This window comes from Microcaecilia unicolor, chromosome 2 (genome assembly GCF_901765095.1).
Source record: "Microcaecilia unicolor chromosome 2, aMicUni1.1, whole genome shotgun sequence".
NCBI lineage: Eukaryota > Metazoa > Chordata > Amphibia > Gymnophiona > Siphonopidae > Microcaecilia > Microcaecilia unicolor.
In genome coordinates, this window is record NC_044032.1 from 191,391,243 (window position 1) to 191,415,264 (window position 24,022).

The 24,022-nt window shown below is 42.8% G+C and overlaps 1 protein-coding gene across 1 annotated transcript in view; it reads left to right on the forward strand.

Moving 5' to 3' along the window:
* The window catches only part of ADAMTS19 (ADAM metallopeptidase with thrombospondin type 1 motif 19), a 269,857-nt gene that overhangs the window by 214,704 nt on the left and 31,131 nt on the right, over positions 1-24,022 (forward strand). The window contains exon 19 of the mRNA XM_030192330.1: positions 1,369-1,573. Within this exon, the coding sequence (XP_030048190.1) occupies positions 1,369-1,573 (205 nt within the window). The remainder of the gene's footprint in view (positions 1-1,368; positions 1,574-24,022) is intronic.

A 24,022-nucleotide genomic window follows, 5' to 3' on the forward strand; every position in this document is an offset into this window, starting at 1 on the left:
TTTTGCTGGGTTTTGAAGGGCCCGTCATATAATATAAGGGGGTAACGGTGAAATGTGTACTTGGGACCTTTTATGTGAAGTCCACTGCAGTGCCCCACTGCTCTGCTAGGGTGTCTTTGTGGCTAGTATACTAATGCTGGCCCCTATACATCCCATTAACTTGATTTTGTGTGGTTTTCAATTGAACATTTTTTTTGTTGTTTTCCGAGAAAGGTCCAAAAAGATAGATGCACTAAGAACAGCAAAGTCTAGCAAATGGCCATTTTCAAAACAAAAAAGTAGATGTTTTTTTTCTGGTTTGAAAATCACTATCACGCTTATTTTCGAAAGAGAAGGATGCCCATCTTTCGACACAAATCGGGAGATGGGCGTCCTTCTCGCAAGGTCATCCAAATCGGCATAATCGAAAGCCGATTTTTTGACATCCTCGACTGCTTTTCGTTGCGGGGGCGACCAAAGTTCACGGGGGGGTGTCGGCAGGGTAGCGAAGGCGGGACTGGGGCGTGATTAGGAGATGGTCGTCCTCGGCTGTTGATAGAAAAGAGAAGGGCGTCCCTGACGAGCACTTGGCCGACTTTACTTGGTCCATTTTTTTTTCACGACAAAACCTCAAAAAGGTGCCCTAACTTACCAGATGACCCTCGGAGGGAATCGGGGATGACCTCCCTTTACTCCCCCAGTGGTCACTAACCCCCTCCCACCATAAAAAACAAGTTTAAAAATATTTTTTTGCCAGCCTCAAATGCCACACTCAAATCCATCGCAGCAGTATACAGGTCCCTGGAGCAGTTGTAGTGGGTGCAGTGTACTTCAGGCAGGCGGACCTCGGGGGGGGGGGGGGGGGGGTTGAGAGGCTCAGCACCCAAGGTAAGGGAACTATGCACCTGGGAGCAATTTCTGAAGTCCACTACAGTGCCCCCTAGGGTGCCCGGTTAGTGTCCTGGCATGTGAGGGGGACCAGTGCACTACAAATGCTGGCTCCTCCCACGACCAAAGGGCTTGGATTTGGACGTTTTTGAGATGGACATCTTTGTTTTCCATTATCGCCGAAAACCGAGGACGACTATCTCTAAGGTCGACCTAAATGTCAAGATTTGGGCGTCCCCGACCGTATGATTGAAAAGAAAGATGGACGTCCTTAGAGATGGGCGCTCTTAGAGATGGTCGTCCCCATTCGAAAATGCCCTTCTATGCCACTTGAATTTTGGATGTTTTCAGCAAAACGTCCAAAGTCAGATTGACTTCATTTTGAAAATACTCTTCTCATGTTTTTCTTTTGAGTATGTAAGTTATAACGTGCTTAGTTTTTTAGGCAGGCTAGTAATGTGTAATAAATAAGTAAATAAATAAATATATGCATTTGCTTAGATGGACGATGACAGAATGGACTCCATGTTCGAGGTCATGTGGTAAAGGAAACCAGAACAGACAAGTAGCCTGCACCCAGCAGCTCAGAAATGGAACATTGATTAGAGCTCAAGAAAAGGCCTGCCCCATTCCGAAACCCAGTTCTGCACAGCGCTGTGAGGGTCAAGATTGCATGACAGTTTGGGAAGCTGGAGTTTGGTCTGAGGTGCAGTATGTCTGTCTTTACTGTGTGCACTAACTCCTCACTGACCATAACCATTGATTATAAAATGATAAATCAATGGGTATATGCTAGTTAAGCACAGACTGACTAATGTAAACTGATATATAATTGTAATCTGTAATGTTTATGACCCTGAACTACTATTACTCTTTATACTCTGAATACAAAGGCCAAATCTTGCATCAAATGGATAATCGTATAGTTTTTCTTTAGATTAGGGGTTCTCAACCCAGTCCTTAGAACACACCTAGCCAGTCAGGTTTTCAGGATACCTATGATGAATTTGCATGGGATAAATTTGCATGCAGTAGCTCCCACGTATGGAAGTATACCTCGTGCATGTTCATATGGGTGTCCTGAAAATCCAACTGGCTAGTTGTGTACCGAGGACCAGGTTGAGAACCACCAATCTAGAGAGAGAGGATACATGCTAATAAATTTTATGCTCCCTGCCTATAAAGTGAGTATTTTTTTTTGTATTACTTATGTGTCATCTTACTAGGCATGCACACTCTTGGCATTTACCGCAGGATGGGGTACACCATTTTAAGCTGTGTTAGGCATGCATTAACGTCTAACACATCTTAATAAAAGGGCCCCTTAGGTATTTAATATTCATGATTGTTTCAAGCAAAGTTATCCCGATTTTTATTATAAGATGAACTTTCCTTCCTGAATACCTACTCCATTTCTGGCTCCTCTACCTTAACTATGTATTTCTTTTTTCCGGAACTGGTAATCACCATTACGGAACTATGTAAGCCATATTGAGCCTGCAAATAGGTGGGAAAATGTGGGATACAAATGTTATAAATAAATTTAGCTCACACCTTTTGTTTTTTTAAGGCAAGTTACATTCAGGTGCAGTAGGTATTTTCCCTGTCACTAATGGGCTCACAACTGACGTAATGAAGGGTTAAATGTCTTTCCTAAGGTTATAAGGAGCCACAGCGAAATTTGAATGGGGTCCCCTGGTTTCAGCCCATTGCTCTATTATTTCACTGTGAGTAGAGAGTTTCTGTCATCTAAGGGTAGCAACACAACAAATTTAGCACTGGAAACTCTTAGCTCACAGAAATGTGCAACATTTATTCCCTGGCTGATCTCAGACTGCATTCTGTTGCTTACTTGCAAGTCTGTGAGGATAGTTATCCACTTCTAATTAAGGTCCAATAAAAATAAAATAGAAAGTGTAAATTGTGATCGGAAGGTGGAGCTTCTGTTTGGCCATGATGGTGTTTGAAAGGTGAGTGTGGTTTTATAGCAGGGGCATAGCCAGATCTGACATTTTGAGTGGGCCAAGAGTTAACATGGGTGGGCACTAGGCATGCAGGTGTAGGTAGTACTTGATATACTCATAAATAATGCCTTAGAGTGCACTTGATGACAGATTTTTAAAGTAAACAGTTACCCAACAGCTGTCCTGAATGAACATAAACCACATACACACTTATGGAAACTTTGGAAACACTTTCATTTTTCAAAATAATTGCATTATCCCATAACTTGCCATTATAATAGACTTGTGCTTGGTCAACATCTCAATGCACATTACAGTATCTTGCAAAATAATTGCCAAAATGGCATATATCCTTCAGCTTTTCCTTATAACAAATATAAGTGCATTACTAAGCTGTATTAATAAAATAGGTAAATACCTTTGAAGTCTTTTTCCTTTCTTCTGGCTCTACTTCTTTCGCTTCCTTCCTAATATTTTTTCTACCCTCACCCACCTGAGATTTCCTCCCCATTCCTTAGATCCCCTTCCTTATCCATTCTTCAGCTCCCTATTCAGAGCTGTGAATAGGATTTGCACTCCCATCCCACCCTGATCACCGCTCCTTTCTCCCTCCACACAGATCCAAAGTCCTTTTTCTCACTCTCATCCCTGCTCCCCCCCCTTCACCGCACTCTAGATCAGTAGTTCTCAATCTTTCTTCTTTTGGGTTATACCTTTCAGATTGCGTTCATGTGGATGATACACTGAGTCTGTCGTAGAACAAAAAAAATAATAAAGAACCCAAATATTATTTATTGTAGTTTAAAAAAAAGATTCAAGGGATATGTATAATACACTTAACAGAATCTACTTTAATTTCAATGACTGTTCATTCACACAAGTTATTCAATTTAAATTTTTCACAAATTTTAATCTTTACCATTGAACCATACAGTGGGGGAAATAAGTATTTGATCCCTTGCTGATTTTGTAAGTTTGCCCACTGACAAAGACATGAGCAGCCCATAATTGAAGGGTAGGTTATTGGTAACAGTGAGAGATAGCACATCACAAATTAAATCCGGAAAATCACATTGTGGAAAGTATATGAATTTATTTGCATTCTGCAGAGGGAAATAAGTATTTGATCCCCCACCAACCAGTAAGAGATCTGGCCCCTACAGACCAGGTAGATGCTCCAAATCAACTCGTTACCTGCATGACAGACAGCTGTCGGCAATGGTCACCTGTATGAAAGACACCTGTCCACAGACTCAGTGAATCAGTCAGACTCTAACCTCTACAAAATGGCCAAGAGCAAGGAGCTGTCTAAGGATGTCAGGGACAAGATCATACACCTGCACAAGGCTGGAATGGGCTACAAAACCATCAGTAAGACGCTGGGCGAGAAGGAGACAACTGTTGGTGCCATAGTAAGAAAATGGAAGAAGTACAAAATGACTGTCAATCGACAAAGATCTGGGGCTCCACGCAAAATCTCACCTCGTGGGGTATCCTTGATCATGAGGAAGGTTAGAAATCAGCCTACAACTACAAGGGGGGAACTTGTCAATGATCTCAAGGCAGCTGGGACCACTGTCACCACGAAAACCATTGGTAACACATTACGACATAACGGATTGCAATCCTGCAATGCCCGCAAGGTCCCCCTGCTCCGGAAGGCACATGTGACGGCCCGTCTGAAGTTTGCCAGTGAACACCTGGATGATGCCGAGAGTGATTGGGAGAAGGTGCTGTGGTCAGATGAGACAAAAATTGAGCTCTTTGGCATGAACTCAACTCGCCGTGTTTGGAGGAAGAGAAATGCTGCCTATGACCCAAAGAACACCGTCCCCACTGTCAAGCATGGAGGTGGAAATGTTATGTTTTGGGGGTGTTTCTCTGCTAAGGGCACAGGACTACTTCACCGCATCAATGGGAGAATGGATGGGGCCATGTACCGTACAATTCTGAGTGACAACCTCCTTCCCTCCGCCAGGGCCTTAAAAATGGGTCGTGGCTGGGTCTTCCAGCACGACAATGACCCAAAACATACAGCCAAGGCAACAAAGGAGTGGCTCAGGAAGAAGCACATTAGGGTCATGGAGTGGCCTAGCCAGTCACCAGACCTTAATCCCATTGAAAACTTATGGAGGGAGCTGAAGCTGTGAGTTGCCAAGCGACAGCCCAGAACTCTTAATGATTTAGAGATGATCTGCAAAGAGGAGTGGACCAAAATTCCTCCTGACATGTGTGCAAACCTCATCATCAACTACAGAAGACGTCTGACCGCTGTGCTTGCCAACAAGGGTTTTGCCAAGAAGTATTAGGTCTTGTTTGCCAGAGGGATTAAATACTTATTTCCCTCTGCAGAATGCAAATAAATTCATATACTTTCCACAATGTGATTTTCCGGATTTAATTTGTGATGTGCTATCTCTCACTGTTACCAATAACCTACCCTTCAATTATGGGCTGCTCATGTCTTTGTCAGTGGGCAAACTTACAAAATCAGCAAGGGATCAAATACTTATTTCCCCCACTGTATATAAAAACTGTTTGCAGCAGATTTCCCTGATTTCTTACCAATGAAGAAATCAAATCCACATTGTTAACATCAAGATTTTTTTCCACCTACTGTGGAGTGTGTAGCAACAGAGCATAGTAGAATGTTTCCTTGTACAGCTTTCCATAGAAAAAAATATTCATTCGGGTAGCACCTCAATAATAACAAACAGGTGCTTTTTGACTAAGATCAGGCGACCCTCGGGGGGAGGAATGCTGGCTTTGGCCTAACCCCTGGTAAGCCTTTTCTCAGCTGAGAGGTGCCCAGCTCTACCACCGGCAGCCTTTCAGGTGCTGTGGAGGACTTGCAGCTCATCTGCATATCCTTTCAGCCTTCTCCGGGGTGACACCCAGGTCCACTCCAATCCACTGAGGGCCTCCGCTCTATGTGCCACGCCGTTCTCTTTACATCTGATCTTCTTCCCAGTTGCTAAAGTACCTCAGTCATTTATGGCCCCTATTCACATTCTCTTCCTTGCCCTGTCCCTTCCTAATCTTTTCCCTCACCCCCTACCTCTCTCCGCTACAGGAACTCACTGCCCATCCATCAACTTCATCACCTCACCTTCTCTCCTACCTTCTTCCTCCCTCTTGGCTTTTAATCTCCGTCTCTTTCTTCCCTCCATTTTGCCTTCCCCATTCCACCTAAATACCTCTCGCCTTCGACGCCTTCGTGGCCACACCTCTCCTACTCTCCTCCGCTCTCTTTTACTCCTTCTCTTACTCTCAGCCGGTGACATCAATCCCAATCCTGGCCCTCCTCACCAACTATTATCCCAACTCTGCAGATCTCACCGTGACCTCTCTAACCTCATCTCTATTCCTCTACTCCCCTCCTCTTCTCTGCCCTTCTTTTGTGCCCTATGGAATGCCCGCTCTATCTGTAAAACTCCCCTATATCCAGGACCTCTTTATCTCGCGTCACCTCCATCTGCTCGCCATAACAGAAACCTGGCTCTGCCCTAATGACTCTGCTTCAGTCGCAGCCCTCTGCCATGGCGGTTATCTTTTTTCACATACTCCTCGCCCTGCTGGTCGCGGGGGTGGTGTCGGACTACTCTCTCCCTCCTCCAGATTTCAACCCCTTCTTCCACCTCAATCTCACTGTTTTTCCTCCTTTGAAGTCCACTCTATCCGCCTTTTCTCTCCTCTGCCTCTTCGAAAAGCAGTCATTTAGCGTCCCACTGATAAGTCCCTTTCATCCTTTCTCAGTGACTGACGCCTGGCTTGCCTTCTTCCATGATCCTTCCTCCCCCTCTCTCATCCTTGGTGACTTTAATATTCCTGCTAATGATCCTTCCAACTCTTATATTTTCAAGTTACTCGCTTTAACATCCTCCTTTAATCTCCAACTATGCTCCACCTCCCCCACTCATCAAAATGGTCACTGTCTTGATCTCATCTTCTCCTCCAACTGTTCACCCTCAAGTTTCCTTGCCACTGATCTTCCCCTCTCTGATCACCATCTTATAACTTTCACACTTAAATCTCCTCCCTCCCAGTCCCGTCCTATCTTATCTAGTTTATCTAGGAATCTTCATGATATTGACCCTTCATCTCTATCCTCCCATGTTTCAAACCTCCTCTCTACTGTGGCACCATCCACATCTGTCAACGAGGCTGTTTCTTCTTACAACAATACTCTATCCTCTGCCTTAGACACTGTTGTACTTTTGATGACCCGCCCTATAAGGCGTACAAAACCCCAACCTTGGCTGACTTCTAATATCCGCTACCTACGTTCCTGTACCCGCTCAGCGGAACGCCTCTGGCGGAAATCTCAGACCCTTGCTGATTTCTTACACTTTAAGTTCATGCTGACCTCCTTCCAATCTGCTCTTCTACGCGCCAAACAGGATTATTATATCCAACTGACCAACTCTCTTGGCTCTAACCCTCGACTTCTCTTCACCACATTGAACTCTCTCCTGAAGGTGCCCCCTCCCCCTACTCCCCCTTCATTATCTCCTCAGACCCTTGCTGAATTCTTTCACGACAAGGTTCAAAAGATAAACCTTGAATTCTCTACCTCACCACCTCTCCCTCCACTAGTTCGTTCCCCTCTCTCTCCTTCTCCTCATTCCTTTTCCTCCTTTCCTGAAGTTGCTATAGAGGAAACTACACTTCTCCTTTCTTCCTCAAAATGTACCACCTGTTCCTCTGATCCCATTCCCACCCACCTTCTTAATGCCATCTCACCTGCTCTTATTCCTTTTATCTGTCACATTCTCAACCTCTCACTTTCCACTGCAATTGTCCCTACTGCCTTTAAACATGCTGTGGTCACACCTCTCCTTAAGAAGCCTTCACTCGACCCTACTTGTCCCTCTAATTACCGACCCATCTCCCTCCTCCCTTCTCTCTCCAAATTACTTGAGCATGCTGTTCACCACCGCTGCCTTGATTTTCTCTCCTCACATGCTATTCTTGACCCACTACATTCTGGTTTTCGCCCTCTCCACTCAACCGAAACTGCGCTTACTAAAGTCTCCAATGACCTATTACTGGCTAAATCCCCCCGTTTTCTATTTCTATTGATGGCTCTCTCATTCTCCCTGTCTCCTCAGCTCGAAACCTTGGGGTCGTCTTTGACTCTTCTCTCTCCTTCTCTGCTCATATCCAGCAGATCACAAAGACCTGTTTCTTTCTTTACAACATCCGTAAAATCCGCCCCTTTCTTTCCGAGCACTCTACCAAAACCCTCATCCACACCCTTGTCACCTCTCGTTTAGACTACTGCAATCTGCTTCTTGCTGGCCTCCCACTTAGTCACCTCTCCCCTCTCCAATCGGTTCAAAACTCTGGTGCCCATCTCGTCTTCCGCCAGGGTCGCTTTACTCATACTACCCCTCTCCTCAAGTCGCTTCACTGGCTCCCTATCCGTTTTCGCATCCTGTTCAAACTTCTTCTGCTAACCTATAAATGTACTCACTCTGCTGCTCCCCAGTATCTCTCCACACTCGTCCTTCCCTACACCCCTTCCCGTGCACTCCGCTCCATGGATAAATCCTTCTTATCTGTTCCCTTCTCCACTACTGCCAACTCCAGACTTCGCGCCTTCTGTCTCGCTGCACTCTATGCCTGGAATAAACTTCTTGAGCCCCTACGTCTTGCCCCATCTTTGGCCACCTTTAAATCTAGACTGAAAGCCCACCTCTTTAACATTGCTTTTGACTCGTAACCACTTGTAACCTCTCGCCTCCACCTACCCTCCTCTCCTCCTTCCTGTACACATTAATTGATTTGATTACTTTATTTTTTTGTCTATTAGATTGTAAGCTCTTTGAGCAGGGACTGTCTTTCTTCTATGTTTGTGCAGCGCTGCGTATGCCTTGTAGCGCTATAGAAATGCTAAATAGTAGTAGTAGTAGAATCCCTTCCATGCCAGATACTTTGTAAAATAACACTAAGGTCCGCTTATTAAACCATGGTAGCGATTCCTACGCGGCAAATTACCCTACCAGAACCAAACCAGTGTCTTTCCATTTGATATTTTTTCACTCACCATGTCCACCATCCTCCTGTGTCCTTATGTTTTCTCCCCCTGCCCTCCCCTCATCCATGTCCAGCAATTTCCTCTCTCCCCTCCATCCATCCATCCATGTCCTGATGTCCAGCAATTTCCTCTCTCCCCTCCCCTCCAGCGATCTGTTCTCTCCCCCCCCCCCCGCCCTCTCTCCTTGTTCAGCGATCTGTTCTCTCCCTCTCCCTCCCATCCCATCCATGGCCAGCGATTCTCCCTGCCCTCCCTCAGCTCCCTTCTCCCTCCCCCTGCCCTCCCATCCCATCCATGGCCAGCGATTCTCCCTGCCCTCCCTCAGCTCCCCGAGTCCTCTCCGTCCCCCCCCCCCCCCGCGCACACGAGTGTGTTAAACCTGTCCTTTTTCTTTCAGTAACAGTGAGCGACGTGAAGGCACTGCGAGCTCGCCAGCTTCAAGTTCTTCCTTCCCTGTCTTCACACAGTGTCCGTCCTGCCTTCGCGGGAACAGGAAATACGTCATTGAAAAGGCGGGATGGACACTGTGTGAAGAGGAAAGAGAGAACTTGAAGCAGTGTCTTCACGTCGCTTGCTGCTACTGAAAGAAAAAGGACAAGTTCAACACTCTTGCGTGGGGGGGACGGAACGGAGGGGGAGGGAGGGAGGAACGGAGCGGAGGAAGGCTGCCGGTCGGGCCGAGCCGAGGGCGGGAAGGAAGTGCGCCGCGCGGGGCCCCTTAGAGCGCGAGGCCCTGTGCGGTTGCACTGCCCGCACCGCCCTAAGCCCGGCCATGTCTGCATTATCCTGTTGTCCATGGAGAACATCTGTTACAGGTATGCAACTATGGTTTCTCCTTGTATTTTAGAACAGGTCTATGTCAGCAGATTCTATTCTAAAATACTAGTGCAATCTCATTTCAGATTTATATGTCCTTTCTAAGATGCTTCTCCACATCAACTGGTTTACCATTATCACTTGTTTAGACCTTCAAAAAATTCTAATAAATTGGGACAGCAAGACTTGCCTTTGCTGAACGAGTGCTGACACTTTCTCATCACATGTATTGATTTCCATCATGCATATTTACCTTTAATTGATCAGATGACTAGTGGGTGTTAAAAGTGATGAAAGTGAGCCCCTGAAGCAGGCAGAACGCCAAACCATTTTGGACTGAATGGACAATAAGTTTAAGAAGAAGTCCTAGAACTGGTCTATTGGATACGCGTTCTAAATGATCCTATATAATAATTCTCACCTCCAACGTTCTATTGCTCTTTCTGCCTGTGTTTGTGACTTCTTCGCTGTTGGTCTGCTAGGCTCCGTAGCACAGGCTGATGTCACCGTAGCCATTGTGGCCACACCCCTGGGGGGCGGGGCTGTCCTGGGAGTGGATGAGGCGCCACCATTGCACACCGAGGGCGGATCAGGCCGCTTCGGCTCATCCGTCTTCCCGCGCTGTGGCTCAGGGTCCAAGTCGGAGGCTGAACTGTCGCTGAGCCTGGCCCGCACCAAAACGCGCTCATACAGCAGCACGGCCAGCGTGACGGCGCCTCTAACCGAGCACTACGTGGAGCACCGGGTGGGCGAAGGCGACATGCTGCAGGGCATCGTGCTCAAGTACGGAGTAACGGTAAGGAAGGAGGGGATGCTCACTAGGTTAAATGCCTTTTCCTTGTCTTTCCCCAGCTTCCTTCACCCACCCCTGAGGCACTGCCAGCCCCTGTGGTCCTGCAGAGGGCCTGGACTGCAGATGTTACTGCAAGAAAGGAGGGAGGGAGACCTTGAAACTCGGAGGGAGGGAGGGGGGACCCTGAAACTCAGAAGGAGCATAGCAAGTATGATAATCTATAATCAGAAAAGTGTAGAAAGATTGATTGAGGAGAAGTGGCTCCATGGCCCTTAGAACTGAAATGGATTTGGGCTTTCAGAGTTGATGATTCCTGGGAGAAGAAAGGGAATCCCACAGGGAAATGACTGCCAGAAGGTTGAGACGTATCTCACTATTAGTATATGTAAAAGCTATAATCCATCCTCCATGATTTTATAAGGAATAATGGGAGGGAGGGGGGACCCTGAAACTGGGAGGGAGGGAGGGGGGCCCCTGGCATACACTCTCATTCTAACACACACACACTCTCTCTCTCTCACAGACACACTCGCACCCAGTCTCACTCTTTCTCTGTCACAAACACACACTCGCACATTCACTCTCTCTCTCTCTCTCTCTCACAGAGTCACTCTCACACACACTTTCTCAAACATACACACTCCGAGGAAAACCTTGGTAGCGCCTTTTTCATTTGTGTCAGAAACGGGCCTTTTTTTTACTAGTTTTAAATAATTTTAAAGGATAAAAGTTTTTCTCTTTTACCTGGGCTGCTGCTTTTTTTTTTCAATTTTCTTTGGTGGAATACATATTAACTTTCTTATCTTATTTCTTTAGCCTTCTGACATTTGCATACAGACAATTTAAATGGATTTTTTTATTTGTATTTACAAGTTTTCTAGCAGTTGATGGGGGTAATTTGGCATTATTTATCTCTGTTCTTTATGTGGAAAAGAAAATAAGATGATACCTTTTTTATTGGACTAACTTAGTACATTTTTTGATTTGCTTTCGAAGGTAGCCCTTCTTCAGATCAGAAAACAATCTCCCAGATTACTTCAGCATTTATCATAACCTCCATTCATATCATTAAAGCTGCAAACACTGCTAAGAACTGCATTCTGTTTTCAGCCCATGACAACTAGCTCCCAATCTACTCCTGGCTGTTCTATTCCCTCTGCTGAGACTCTGTGTTAATTTTTTCATTCTAAAATTCAGTCTCTTCAGAAATCATTGCCCCTCACAAATGTAGTTGACTCACCCTCTGTTAGAGATTCCACTTCTGTGGGTAATATCATCAACTCTGGTTTTATCTCAGAGAACGCTTTGAGTTCCTGTTTCTCTTGGTCTTCCTTTCAACATCAATCCTTGGTCTCCCTTATAAGCTGTTATCTTCAGTGAGAATTACTAACTGATCACTGGATCCTCTGCCTCCCCCTGCTCAATGATTGACTGTTCTGCTGATTGTGGTTTTAGCTTTTCTGTTGTCATGGTTGCCCCCGCGCTCCCATACCTCCGCATCGGGGCCCCATGTGACATGCTCCGCTATCCTCTGTGCTGCTCCCTGCTCCAGCCTGCTGACTGCTATGTGTGCTCATTTGGGGGAGGCTAGATTTGGGTTGACATTGCTCGGTCCCGCCCCTCACTGATGTCAACACCCTGGGTATTCTTCTGCGGTCACTGCTCTCATTCTCTTTGCCTTGCAACAGGTCGTCCTGGTTCTAGCTCTGGCTTCAGCTTCCAGCCCTGGTTCTAGCTTCCAGTTCAGCTTCTGCTTTCAGCCCTGGTTCATTCTTCCAGCTCAGCTTCTGCTTCTAGCCCTGGTTCCAGCTTCTGTTTTTAGCCCTGCTTCCAGCTCAGCTTCTGCTTCCAGCCCTGGTACCATCTTCCAGCACAGCTTCTGCTTACAGCCCTGGTACCATCTTCCAGCACAGCTTCTGCTTCCAGCCCTGGTTCCAGTTCCAGCACAGCTTCTGCTTCTAGTCCTGGTTCCAGTTCCAGCACAGCTGCTGCTTCCAGTCCTGGTTCCAGTTTCAGCACAGCTGCTGCTTCCAGTCCTGGTTCCAGTTTCAGCACAGCTGCTTCCAGTCCTGGTTCCAGCTCCAGCACAGCTCCAGCTTCCAGTCCTGGCTCCATCTCCAGCAAAGTTCTTGCTTCCAGTTCCGGCACAGCTTCTGCTCCCAGCAAAGCTCTTGCTTCCAGTCCTAGTTCCAGCTTCAGCTTCCAGTTCTGGTTACAACTTCCTGCTTCCTTCAACGCGTCTACTGGAGCAATCCCTTCTGCAGGGACTCACCCGCCGCTTGCTGCAGTCTGTATGTCCCCTGGGCAGGTAGGCAGTAGTGTTCCACCTCTGTCCAAGGGCTCACTCATTATGAAATGTGACAGTTTGCAAGGCCTTGAGCTCAGACGAGTCACCTGTCCTGCGGCTGCTTCAACAATTGGCTCTGCAGCTCCATCAATTATCTGGTTCTGTCCAGAACCTTTCTGGTCATATGGACCAGCTACAGGTACTTGCAGTTTCCCAAGGGGCCACTGCTCCTGTTCCAGAATCTACCAATTCAGTAGAATTCAGCATCCCCTCTGATCCATCTGGCTCCCCTGCCTAGGTAGGATGGCAGCCCCAAGAGTTGTAGAGGGTTCATTAATCAATGTCTCATCATCTTTGAACTTCAGGCTAGAGACTTTATGATGGATCGAGCTCAAGTGGCTTACATTATCTCTCTACTGATAGGCCAAGCACTTGCATGGGCCTCCCCACTGTGGGAGTGGAATGACCCAGCGCTCAACAGTCTCCGTGGTTTTCTAGAACAATTTTGTTGGATCTTCGCTGAACTTGTGAATGCTTCTTCACCGCTGTGGAACTCCTAAGTCTCAGGCAGCAGACTCAGTGGGGAGTTATGCCATTCAGTTCCGTACATTGGCCTCTGAAGTAGAGTGGGACAACAAGAGTCTGGTAGCAATATTTTGGCATGGATTATCTGCACCCATCAAGGATGAACTAGCAGGGCGAGCTCTTCCCTCTTCTCTGGATGATCTAATTTGTCTACAGTCGGATCGATATCCAATTCCAGGCGTGAACACGAGAATGTCGCCTTCACATCAGATGGTTTGGTTGGGGCCCAGCTCCCAACAGCCCTCATGCTCTTCCAAAGACTCTGCATCACCAGATTCAGGAGAACCTATGCAATTGGGTCACTCTCCTATTTCAGAGCAAGAGAGATGCACTGACACCGAACCTTGAGGCTGTGTTTATTTTGTGGAGAGAAGGGTCACTGCACCCTCAAATGCCCCAAGAAGTTGGGAAACTTTCAGGCCTTGCCCTGGCCAGGGAAACAGCACTAGGCCAGGACTCCTCACACTCAATTTCTGGTCCTGGGATCATTGAACTTGGGTCAGGAGGTCAAGAACACCAAGGCCTTTATTGATTCAGGAGCCAGTGGGAACTTTATCGATGGAGCTCTAATGCATCATTTGGAGATTCCCATTTGAGAATTAACTAAGGCCATTCTGGTCTCCTCCATTTATGGGAATATCTGGAGCATCTCAAATCCAAAACTGTGCCCCTCTGCCTAAGAATTGGGGCAGTACACAGAGAGGCCATTGTTTTCTATGTCTTTCAGACTTCTGTCAACCTCATTTTTTTGGGTCTACTCTGGCTGCAGAAACACAGTCCTAGTATAGACTGGAAGAATGGGGAACTTGCTGCACTGAGTGCTACCTCTCATCAACGCTGCTTAGATATGGTACATCCCACTGTAGCCATGATGGACATTACTTCCTCTGGTATGCTACCATCAGCCTATGCTGATGTATTTTCCCAAAAATACACGCTGAAAAGCTCCCTCCTCACCGGGACTATGATTGCCCTATTGATCTCCTCCCAGGCAAAATGCCACCTTGAGGAAGAGTTTATCCCCTCTCTGACCCAGAGATTCGGGCCATGTTGGATTTACAGAAAAGCGTTCATTCACCCCTCAGCCTCGCTGGCTGGAGCAGGATTTTTCTTTGTGGAGAAAAAAGGTGGCCCTTTGCCCATGCATTGACTACCAGGGACTAAGAACAGATACCCCCTCCCGCTAATCTCTGAGTTCTTTGACCATCTTCAGGGTGCTTGGGTCTTTGTCAAGTTGGACTTGTGCATATAACTTGATACATTTTAAAGAAGGAGACAAATGGAAAACAGCTTTCACTATGAGAAATGGTCACTATGAATATTTGGTTATGCCATTTGGCCTGGCTAATGCCCCAGCTGTCTTCTAGAGTTTTGTAAATGACATCTTCTGAGACCTCTTACAGAGTTGTGTTCTAGGCTACCTAGATGTTCTCTAGGACAATGGCCTAACTTCGTAAACAAGTGAAATTAGTCCTGCAACAACTGCGAGAGAACCACCTTTACACAAAGCTGGAAAAGTGCACTTTTGAGCAGAAGGAGCTTCTCTTCTTAGGTTATACTATTTTGGATCAGGGACTCAAGATGGACTCAAGATGGATCCTGCCATGCTGTTTGCTATCTTTGATTGGCATTGCCCCCAAGGGCGTAATACACTGCAATGCTTCTTAGACTTTGCCAATTATTATCGCCAGTTTATCCAGAATTACTCCTCTATAGTGGCTCCACTAACTGCCCTTACCTGCAGGAAGGCTAATATCCAGGAGTGGCCCAAGGAAATGCTTCAAGCCTTTGAGCAACTTGATCTTGTGAAGCCCTTCTATGTGAAGGTAGACTCTTCCTCCATTGGGGCGGGGGCTATACTCTCTCAAGCCGGCAACTTGGGCAAGATGTTACCTTGTGCCGCCTTCTCCAGGAAATTTTCCCCAGCAGAGAGGAACTATATCATAGGTGACTTGGAATTATTAGCCATCAAGATGGTTTTGGAGGAATGGTGTCATGTTCTTGAAGGAGCCAGTCACCCTTTCACTGTGACCACCGATCATAAGAACCTACTTTATTTACAGGAAGCTCGGTGTCTTAATCCCTGGCAGGATCGATGGTCCTTGTTCTTTGCTCGTTTTGATTTCCAGATTGTCTTTTGCCCGGCCGAGAAGAACCTCTGGGCTGACGCTCTCGTTCATTTCCACATTTCATCAAAGCTAATTCGCATATTTTTGACATGTGGCCATTCCCACTTCCAATTGCATCAGCAAATCAGAACTGAGGATCTGCCTAAGCCACCCCTCTTGATGACATCACCGGATGTGACATCATAGCCCTGCTCCTTTTGCATAACTGAACCCCAGTTTGGTCATGTCACAAGTGTCAACTCCGCCCAAGCCACACCCCTTTTCAAGATGACAGTGAGCACTGGGCGCCTCAACGTCACTTCCTGTTTCACACTACTTGCTGCCATCTTGGATGAGTCACATGACAGAAAATGACATCAATCATCCCAGACACCACCCCCTATAGTCCCAGGGGAGCGTGTGCAGTAGAAAATGACACTGGAATAAAATTTGCCCCATCCCTGTGGTTTCTGTCTCCATCCCCATCCCTGTCCCATCCCCATAGGTTCTGTCCCCAGCCTTGCTCCGTCGGCTCTGTTCTCATCTGCCGAAGCCTCCAACACTTATAATTTTAATTCTTTTTATTGAAGTATAAAAAGGAGCAATATGTTGTGCAACTGTTGTATATAAATTACAAATAGAAAACAATAATAACAATGAGCAACTATAATAAACCCTCCCACCGCTACCACCTTCTACTCTTCCAACCCCAACAATAGCTGACTTCTACTACCCCAAGGAATCCTAATCCACCCTGTTCAAATGTCCAGGGGTACAAAATACAACCTGTTCTGTATGCCCTAGAGGGGAGAAATAATGCACTATGAAGCACTATTATGATTTTTTAATCTGTGGATGAATAAGAAATCAACAATCTCAGGATTCAGTCTACCTCTCCTGTCTTCCACAGTCCCTCCTGGAATAGAAGATGTCTTCTTGGAAGATGTGCTAGTAGCAGGATGTACAGGATACCCCATGCAAATTTTACTAGCTGTGGCCAGCATGTTTGCTAGTTTTTCCAAAAAATAAAAACATTGTTGTCTGCATCAATCAAACATAAATAACAGTCCAGTTCATTAACTGTCTTCAAAGTACAAAGTGACACGGGGACAAAGTTTGTCCCCCCATCCCCGCCCCGTCCCCGTGGGATCTGAACCCATCTCCGTGGGCTCTGTCCCCACCCCATCACCACGGGCTCTGTCCCCATCCCCATCCCTGTGTCATTCTCTAGTGTGCAGTTTGTTTTAGCCCTGTCCTTAAACTATTTTTTAAAATCCATTCACTCCCCCCACTTGATTTTTCAGCCCTCAGGTTTTTTTTTATTTCTTTACAGTGCTTGGCAACAGGTAGAAGTCTGTTTCAGCTAAAATGTTCATTCCACAGACATAAGGGCATGATGTTCTTTTCAGAAAAAAAATTGGCATACACAAAGCTGTTTTAAGATAACTTTTACAAAACCCAGAAGGGTCTGGCTTGTCAGACTTTCACTGATAGCTCTCAAATCGAGCTGGCTTTTTAAAGTCCTTTTCTGAACAGTCCAGAGTTAGCAGTAAAAGGTTTGTTGTTTTAAACAAAACAATGAACAACTTGTGCCATCCGTATGTGCATGCTGATAACCCCAACCCCCCCCCCCCCCCCTTCTCCTCTGTATCTCGTGTAGCTGTTCTTAAAGGGATTGTTTCACAATACACTGAAGCACCATCAGAGGCAAAGACATTAGTTCAGAAATCCATGCATCTGCGTCAAAAGCAGGAAGCATCGGGATTTCCTCAGTAGTGTTCTGATTCTAAATATCAAAACAGGAACTTAGATTATTTCTGTCAGAAAGAAGGTGTGTTTTTTTCGTGGTGATCAGATAACTGAGCGATTTTTGGTCAAAGAACAAATCTACTTACCACAAGCATTGTGAGAGACCCCAATGAGCTGTACATGTACCTGTTTTCCGCCAAATACACTATGTCATCATTATTTATTATTAGGATTTATTTACCACCTTTTTGAAGGAATCCACTCAAGGCAGTGTACAGTAAGAGTAGATCAAACATGAGCAATAGCCAATTACAGCAGTAAAAATATTCAACTAACAATACAAAGTATGGCATGGTATACTACTTGCAATGTCAACACAATATGAACATTATAATTGATAGTGAAGGGTAAGGCAAAGTTGTAACATATAGATGGGTAAGAAAGTAGGAAGAGGTGACTGATTTGAAGAAAGTTGCACATGAGGTCAGAGAGATGGTTAAATATCTCAGCAAGGGTAGGAGTGGATAAACATGTCCCGCTGCAGTATGTGCAGCCCGAGTCACTCCTTGTGTGTGAGTGAGACTAACAAGTTAATTACTTCTTCCAGTAAAGGCCTGGTTAAAGAACCAAGCTTTCACCTGCTTCCTGAAGTAGAGATAGTCTTGTGTTAAGCAGAGCCTTTCAGGGAGTGCATTCCAGAGTGTGGAGGCAACTCGGGAGAAGGCTCACTTACAGGTATCACATCGTGTGTCTTTTGGAGAGGGTGGTTAGTGAAAGTACTTGGGAGGACCTTAGTGTCCTTGGCAGTGTGTGGAGGATCACCTTATAGACGAGATGTGTCAGTCTATAAGATCACGTGATCTTATAGATGATCACACATCTTTTGTCACCTTGAAGCACACAAAGGACATTATTTAGGTGAATTAAAAAGCAAGATCCCTAAGGGTAAGCATATCACAGAGTTCATCTCGGCTGGCCCCAAAACATGTGAGTATAGGTTATCCAATGGGGAGAGACCCACCTGAAGGTAAAAGGAATTGCACTCAACAGTGAAAATGGTGAGAAAATACATTTTTGCAGTCTAAGGATGCTAGTCATGGATTATGACCCAAGGGTGCCAGCAGCTGAACAAACAAATAGATATCCAGCAAAAAATAATTGTCAGGAACAAAGCCCAATTTCTCATAGAGAGCCGGGTGCTTAAAAAAAATCAAAGGTTGCATATGACAAGCGAGTTTGGGTTCAAAATTTTAGCACATTGCCATACAGCTACTGATTATGCCCACACACCTTGCTTACTGTACTGAAAAACTTATTTGCATGTGTTTTACTTCATTTACTAGGATGTAACAAAAGAGAGGGAACAAAGTACAAACTAAAGTCCAAACAAAAAAAACAGCACCACGGGCCTTTAAAAATGGAACACAGTTCTTTAATGAATGAGCCTTGACAAAAAGACCCGACACGGGCCGTGTTTCGGTGACTAGCACCTGCGTCAGGGGTCTACATAGAATACAAAACATAGAAATAATATATTTTTTAAAAACATTTTAAAAAATTTTTTTAAATATAATGAGTAAAACCAAAGATTAATATTTAGACTCATCAAGCATACATATATAAGCCTATATAAACACCTAAAGCATTTAATATTTTAACATTGCATTTAATATTTTAACATTCTCATATATTATTATATAGTAATTTAAAAATAAATGGATAATTAATCAAAACAAAAATGGTAACTCACCACAGTGATGACGTGGAAAACTTGGGGAATAACTCGAATATATTCCTCTACAATATATTATTCCTTACTTTTGGACAAAAAAATTTTCATATATTAATATTATATGTTTAAAACGCTTATTTTAATTATTTATAATATATTTTATAAAAAGGTCATATTATATAATACTGGCTATAACTAAATTTCATATTCATAAAAGCTTAAACTAACAGGTCAAAAATAATTTTTTAAAACATTTTAAAATATACAATAAATTTCAAACATTACACTGATAATATCATAAACCTTCAAAAACATTCAAATCAGCACAGAAATGAATAAATATATACATCTTCAAATATAAAAAACCAAAACTATAATATCTAGTGGCATTAATTGATCTTAATTTTAAAAAGACAACATTTTGTCACTATATGTATATGTGTACATATACACACACACACATACACATATACACATACACACATACACATATATATATATACACATGCATGTGTGTGCATGCATACACACATATACACATATATTATAGCATTAACAGGGCTTCTATTATCTTTTGGAGCTCTGGGTATATTTGTTTCGTTATCTGCCAATTACAATTAATTATGTAAATTTTATTTGTAAATGCTAATGGTATTTTAGCTAGTGACAAAATACCTTTAAAATTTGCATTTATTTTGTTATCTGCCAATCACAATTAATTATACAAATGGCATCTTAAATAGTGACAAAGGGTTAACAGGGCTTTTGTTCACATACATATGTTTCTCACATCAGCATTCATTTAATAAAATGTCTTCAATATTTCTTTTAGAACATAGCAAAAATGATTTTCATAAGCAATAAAATACTGACTTTCATTTTAACTCAAGTGTCAAAAGAAAAAAAACCTCTATACCTCAGACTGTATTGCCAAACAGGAGGGTTTCAATAAGTATAACAAACCATAATGCCACAGACATTAACCAAGAGGATTGTGCAATTGATAAAAGTTGTCAAATCATGAGGCAGCAAATACTATAGTGCCTAACTTAGAAACTTCCTACAATTTATTGTCATGACAAAAACTTACCCCCACGTCTCATGTAGTAAAAGCTACAAAGCACCAAGGCACTTTCACTTTCTGTATCAAAATGGATGAAAAGCTGTGCTCTCAAAAGGCTCTGCTTTTAATACCACGTCACACAGGGTGGAAACATTTTTTAATTAACTTAAGTGAAAACACCTGATCTTCACAAAGCATTAACCTTTATCCTATCAAATGAATTTAGGTGGTTACTGGGTCTAAAAGCCTGCCAGATATGCAGGAATCATTTACTAGGTCCTAAAGCCTACATTGTTAAAATATCCATTTATTTAAAATATATATAAAATGACAGGATATTGAGTAATTATCAAAACAATTGACTAACTATATTGCAATTTTAATCTATTTAGCAAATCTATAAATTGTGTCTTCAATTAACTATTCATATGCCAATTTTTTATCTACTCTTAAATTGAATATTTATCAAATATTAAATGACCAAATTTAAAAAGATTTTCTGAACAAATATGAACTTACCATACCCCAATTATAATCTATTTACTGTCTATTAATTATATTTTAAATTTAACTGTTCATATACTATTTTATTATCTCATTAAAAAAGCTTATAAATGCTAAAATTGAGCTTAAACAGCACTTCATTCTTATAATTGTATGTTTATATTGTGCCATTATTATCTACCTTATGAGTCTATAAATTGCATTTATAATTAATTATTAAATTCTAAATATAAACTTAAATAATACTACAAACATATGGTTTTATCATTAAATGTACCAATATATTCTAATGTATTTACTATATGAAATGATTATTAAAAAAATGAATTAAAATGAATTAAAAAATAATGAACAACATTTTTTGAAACCTTAAAAAACATTAAAAACTAGAATGAAACGTGTGTGGCATTACAAATCTGTAGTTTTATCATAATATTATGTTGACTATACCTATGCAATCAGGTGTTAAACTTAAATAAGTACATATATGAAACATTTGTTCATAAACCAAATGAGTACATGTGTGAAACATTTGTTCATAAATACATGACATCAAACAATCAAAAATATATGCTTTAAACCAAGCATATCATACATCCATTAGTCACATATATAAATGTTCCTTAAAATAAACTGCAAAGAACATCCTTCCAATGTTTAAAAAGAAAGAAAACAACATATTGTCTAAATATTCATTGAAAAACAGACAAGTCTATCTCTAGATTAAGTCCTGCAGGAGTTACTGTATTAAATTCAAAAATAGTTCTTTGTTCTCGTTGTAACAAAAGCAGATCAAGGTCACCACCACGCCACGGCTTTTTAACCACTTGATAGACAAAAAACCGGAGATCAGACGGGGAATGCGATTGTTCCATATAATGTTGCACAAGTGGGGCAGTGAGATTACCCCGATTGATATTACTCCTATGCTCAATTATGCGCGTCTTGATTTTTCTCTTTGTTTTACCCACATAAAGTAATGAGCAAGGGCACATAATAACATATACGGCATGTGTGGTATTGCAATTAGTGTGGTTCAGCAGTTTATAAATTTTGCCAGTCTGTGGATGTTCAAAGGAAACAATATCCATTGACAACTGACATACCGAACAACTCTTGCATGGATGATGGCCAGTAACAAAATGATCCAGTTCTAATCGTTGATCATTGTTAGTTTGAGGCAGAGAAGATGGGGCAATAATTTCTTTTAAATTCCTCCCTCTAGTGAATATATGAAAATTTTTTTGTCCAAAAGTAAGGAATAATATATTGTAGAGGAATATATTCGAGTTATTCCCCAAGTTTTCCACGTCATCACTGTGGTGAGTTACCATTTTTGTTTTGATTAATTATCCATTTATTTTTAAATTACTATATAATAATATATGAGAATGTTAAAATATTAAATGCAATGTTAAAATATTAAATGCTTTAGGTGTTTATATAGGCTTATATATGTATGCTTGATGAGTCTAAATATTAATCTTTGGTTTTACTCATTATATTTAAAAAAATTTTTTAAAAAATTTTTTTTAAATATATTATTTCTATGTTTTGTATTCTATGTAGACCCCTGACGCAGGTGCTAGTCACCGAAACATGGCCCGTGTCGGGTCTTTTTGTCAAGGCTCATTCATTAAAGAACTGTGTTCCATTTTTAAAGGCCCGTGGTGCTGTTTTTTTTGTTTTTACTTCATTTACTAAAAATTTGTGCCTGTTTCTATTATATTCATAATCTTTTGGCTTATATTTCACACAATGCTTCTTATGTTAAAACTGTTAGAGTAAGCAATCCATGTATTCTGTAACTTTTTCGTTAAAAAAAAAAAAGGGTTGCTTATCTGTAACATTTTCCAGTCAGTAAAATCGTTCAGTAGTATGAAATGCTTTTTCAAATGCCAGGAAGCTGCCATACATTTAATTCACATAACCTACTTCTCTTTCTGCCTTGACTGCTCCCTGCTGGGATGGTGAGGGGGGGCTACAGGTAGTCTTCTTTGTTAAAGGAACTCCTGTACGAGCTTGTCTGTGTTTTGCATGTCCTGTGCCCTAGCCCTTTACAAGTTGTGAAAGAGAGGTGGGGTTCGGAAAAAAACAAAATGAAGACTATGCAAATACTACTGTGTGAAATTCTGCCTGGAATTCTGAACTGACATCTTTGCCCCTGACGGTGCTTCAGCTTATCGTTAAATAATATCTTCATGAGACACTGAGAGTTTTGCAAAAACATCTATATGACACAGTGCTGGATAAGATGCATGGACGCTTTTCATCTGTAAAACCAGCTTTTTTTTTTCTTTCGGTCTGTCTGCAGAAAGGAGACTTGATAGGGGGTGAGGAGGGGTTATGGGGATTCTCTCACACAATACAGCACATTGCTTCTTCAGCAGGGCTTGCTTCGGGGCGGTGTTTGGTTACACACAAAAAAACGTTTTTTCTGTTTTTTATAGAGTATAAGGGGAAAAGAAGAGGGGGTTGGGGTTATCAGCATGCACACACGGATGGCACAAGTTCTTGAATGTTTTGTTAAACAAGAAACCTTTTTACTGCTAACTCTTCAGAAAAGGAGTTTAAAAAGCCAGCATGATTTGAGAGATATCAGCGAAAGCCTGTCAAGCCACACCCTTCTGGGTTTTGTGAAAGTTATCTTAAAACTGCTTCATGTCTGCCGAATTTCCTGTGAGAAGAACATGATGACCTTGTGTCTGTGGAATGAACATTTTAGCTGTAATGATCTTCTGTCTGTTGCCACATATTGTAAAAACAGAGGGCTGAAAAATAAATTTGGGGGAATGAATGGTTTAAAAAAATGATTTAAAAACAGGGCTAAAACAAACTGCACATTTTCCTCCAGGACTATAGGGGCAGTGTCAGAGGATGATTGATGTTACTTCCTGTCATGTGACTCACCAAGATGGCACAGAGTAGCGCTAAGCAGGAAGCAATGTTAAGGTGTCCGGTGCTTTCTACCATCTTGAAAAAGGAGTGTGGCCTGGATGGAGATAAGACATCACTTCGGTGATGTCTCCAAAGGGGTGGGATTATGTAGATAAGGTGAAGTTACGGGTGGGACTATGCAAAAGGAGTAGGGCTATAATGTTGCATCCAGTGATGACATCAAAAGGTGTGGGGCAGGGAATGGGCATGGCTTGGTGAAGAGTGGGTGTGGCTCGGGCAGATCAATTCTGATTGGATGGTAGGTGTGACCACATGTCAAAATATGCAAATTAGCTTTGATGAAAGACGGTGATGATACATTTCATGAGATGGCAAGGAGAGAAGTTATAGAGGCCAAAACTGAAACCAATATACTTCACTTTTCTCCCCCACCCCCTGACAATTTAAGAAAAATTGCCCCTTTTAGACTTTATTAAGGCTGAGCCCCCTAAACATGGGTCCCTAGTTATATTGTTTTCCTAAATTAGGATCCAAGAAAGTGTTTTGTTTTTGGAATGCAGTTTAGCTTGTACTTTTGCAGTAGGTAGTGCAAGGTAAAATGCATTCCTGAATGGTA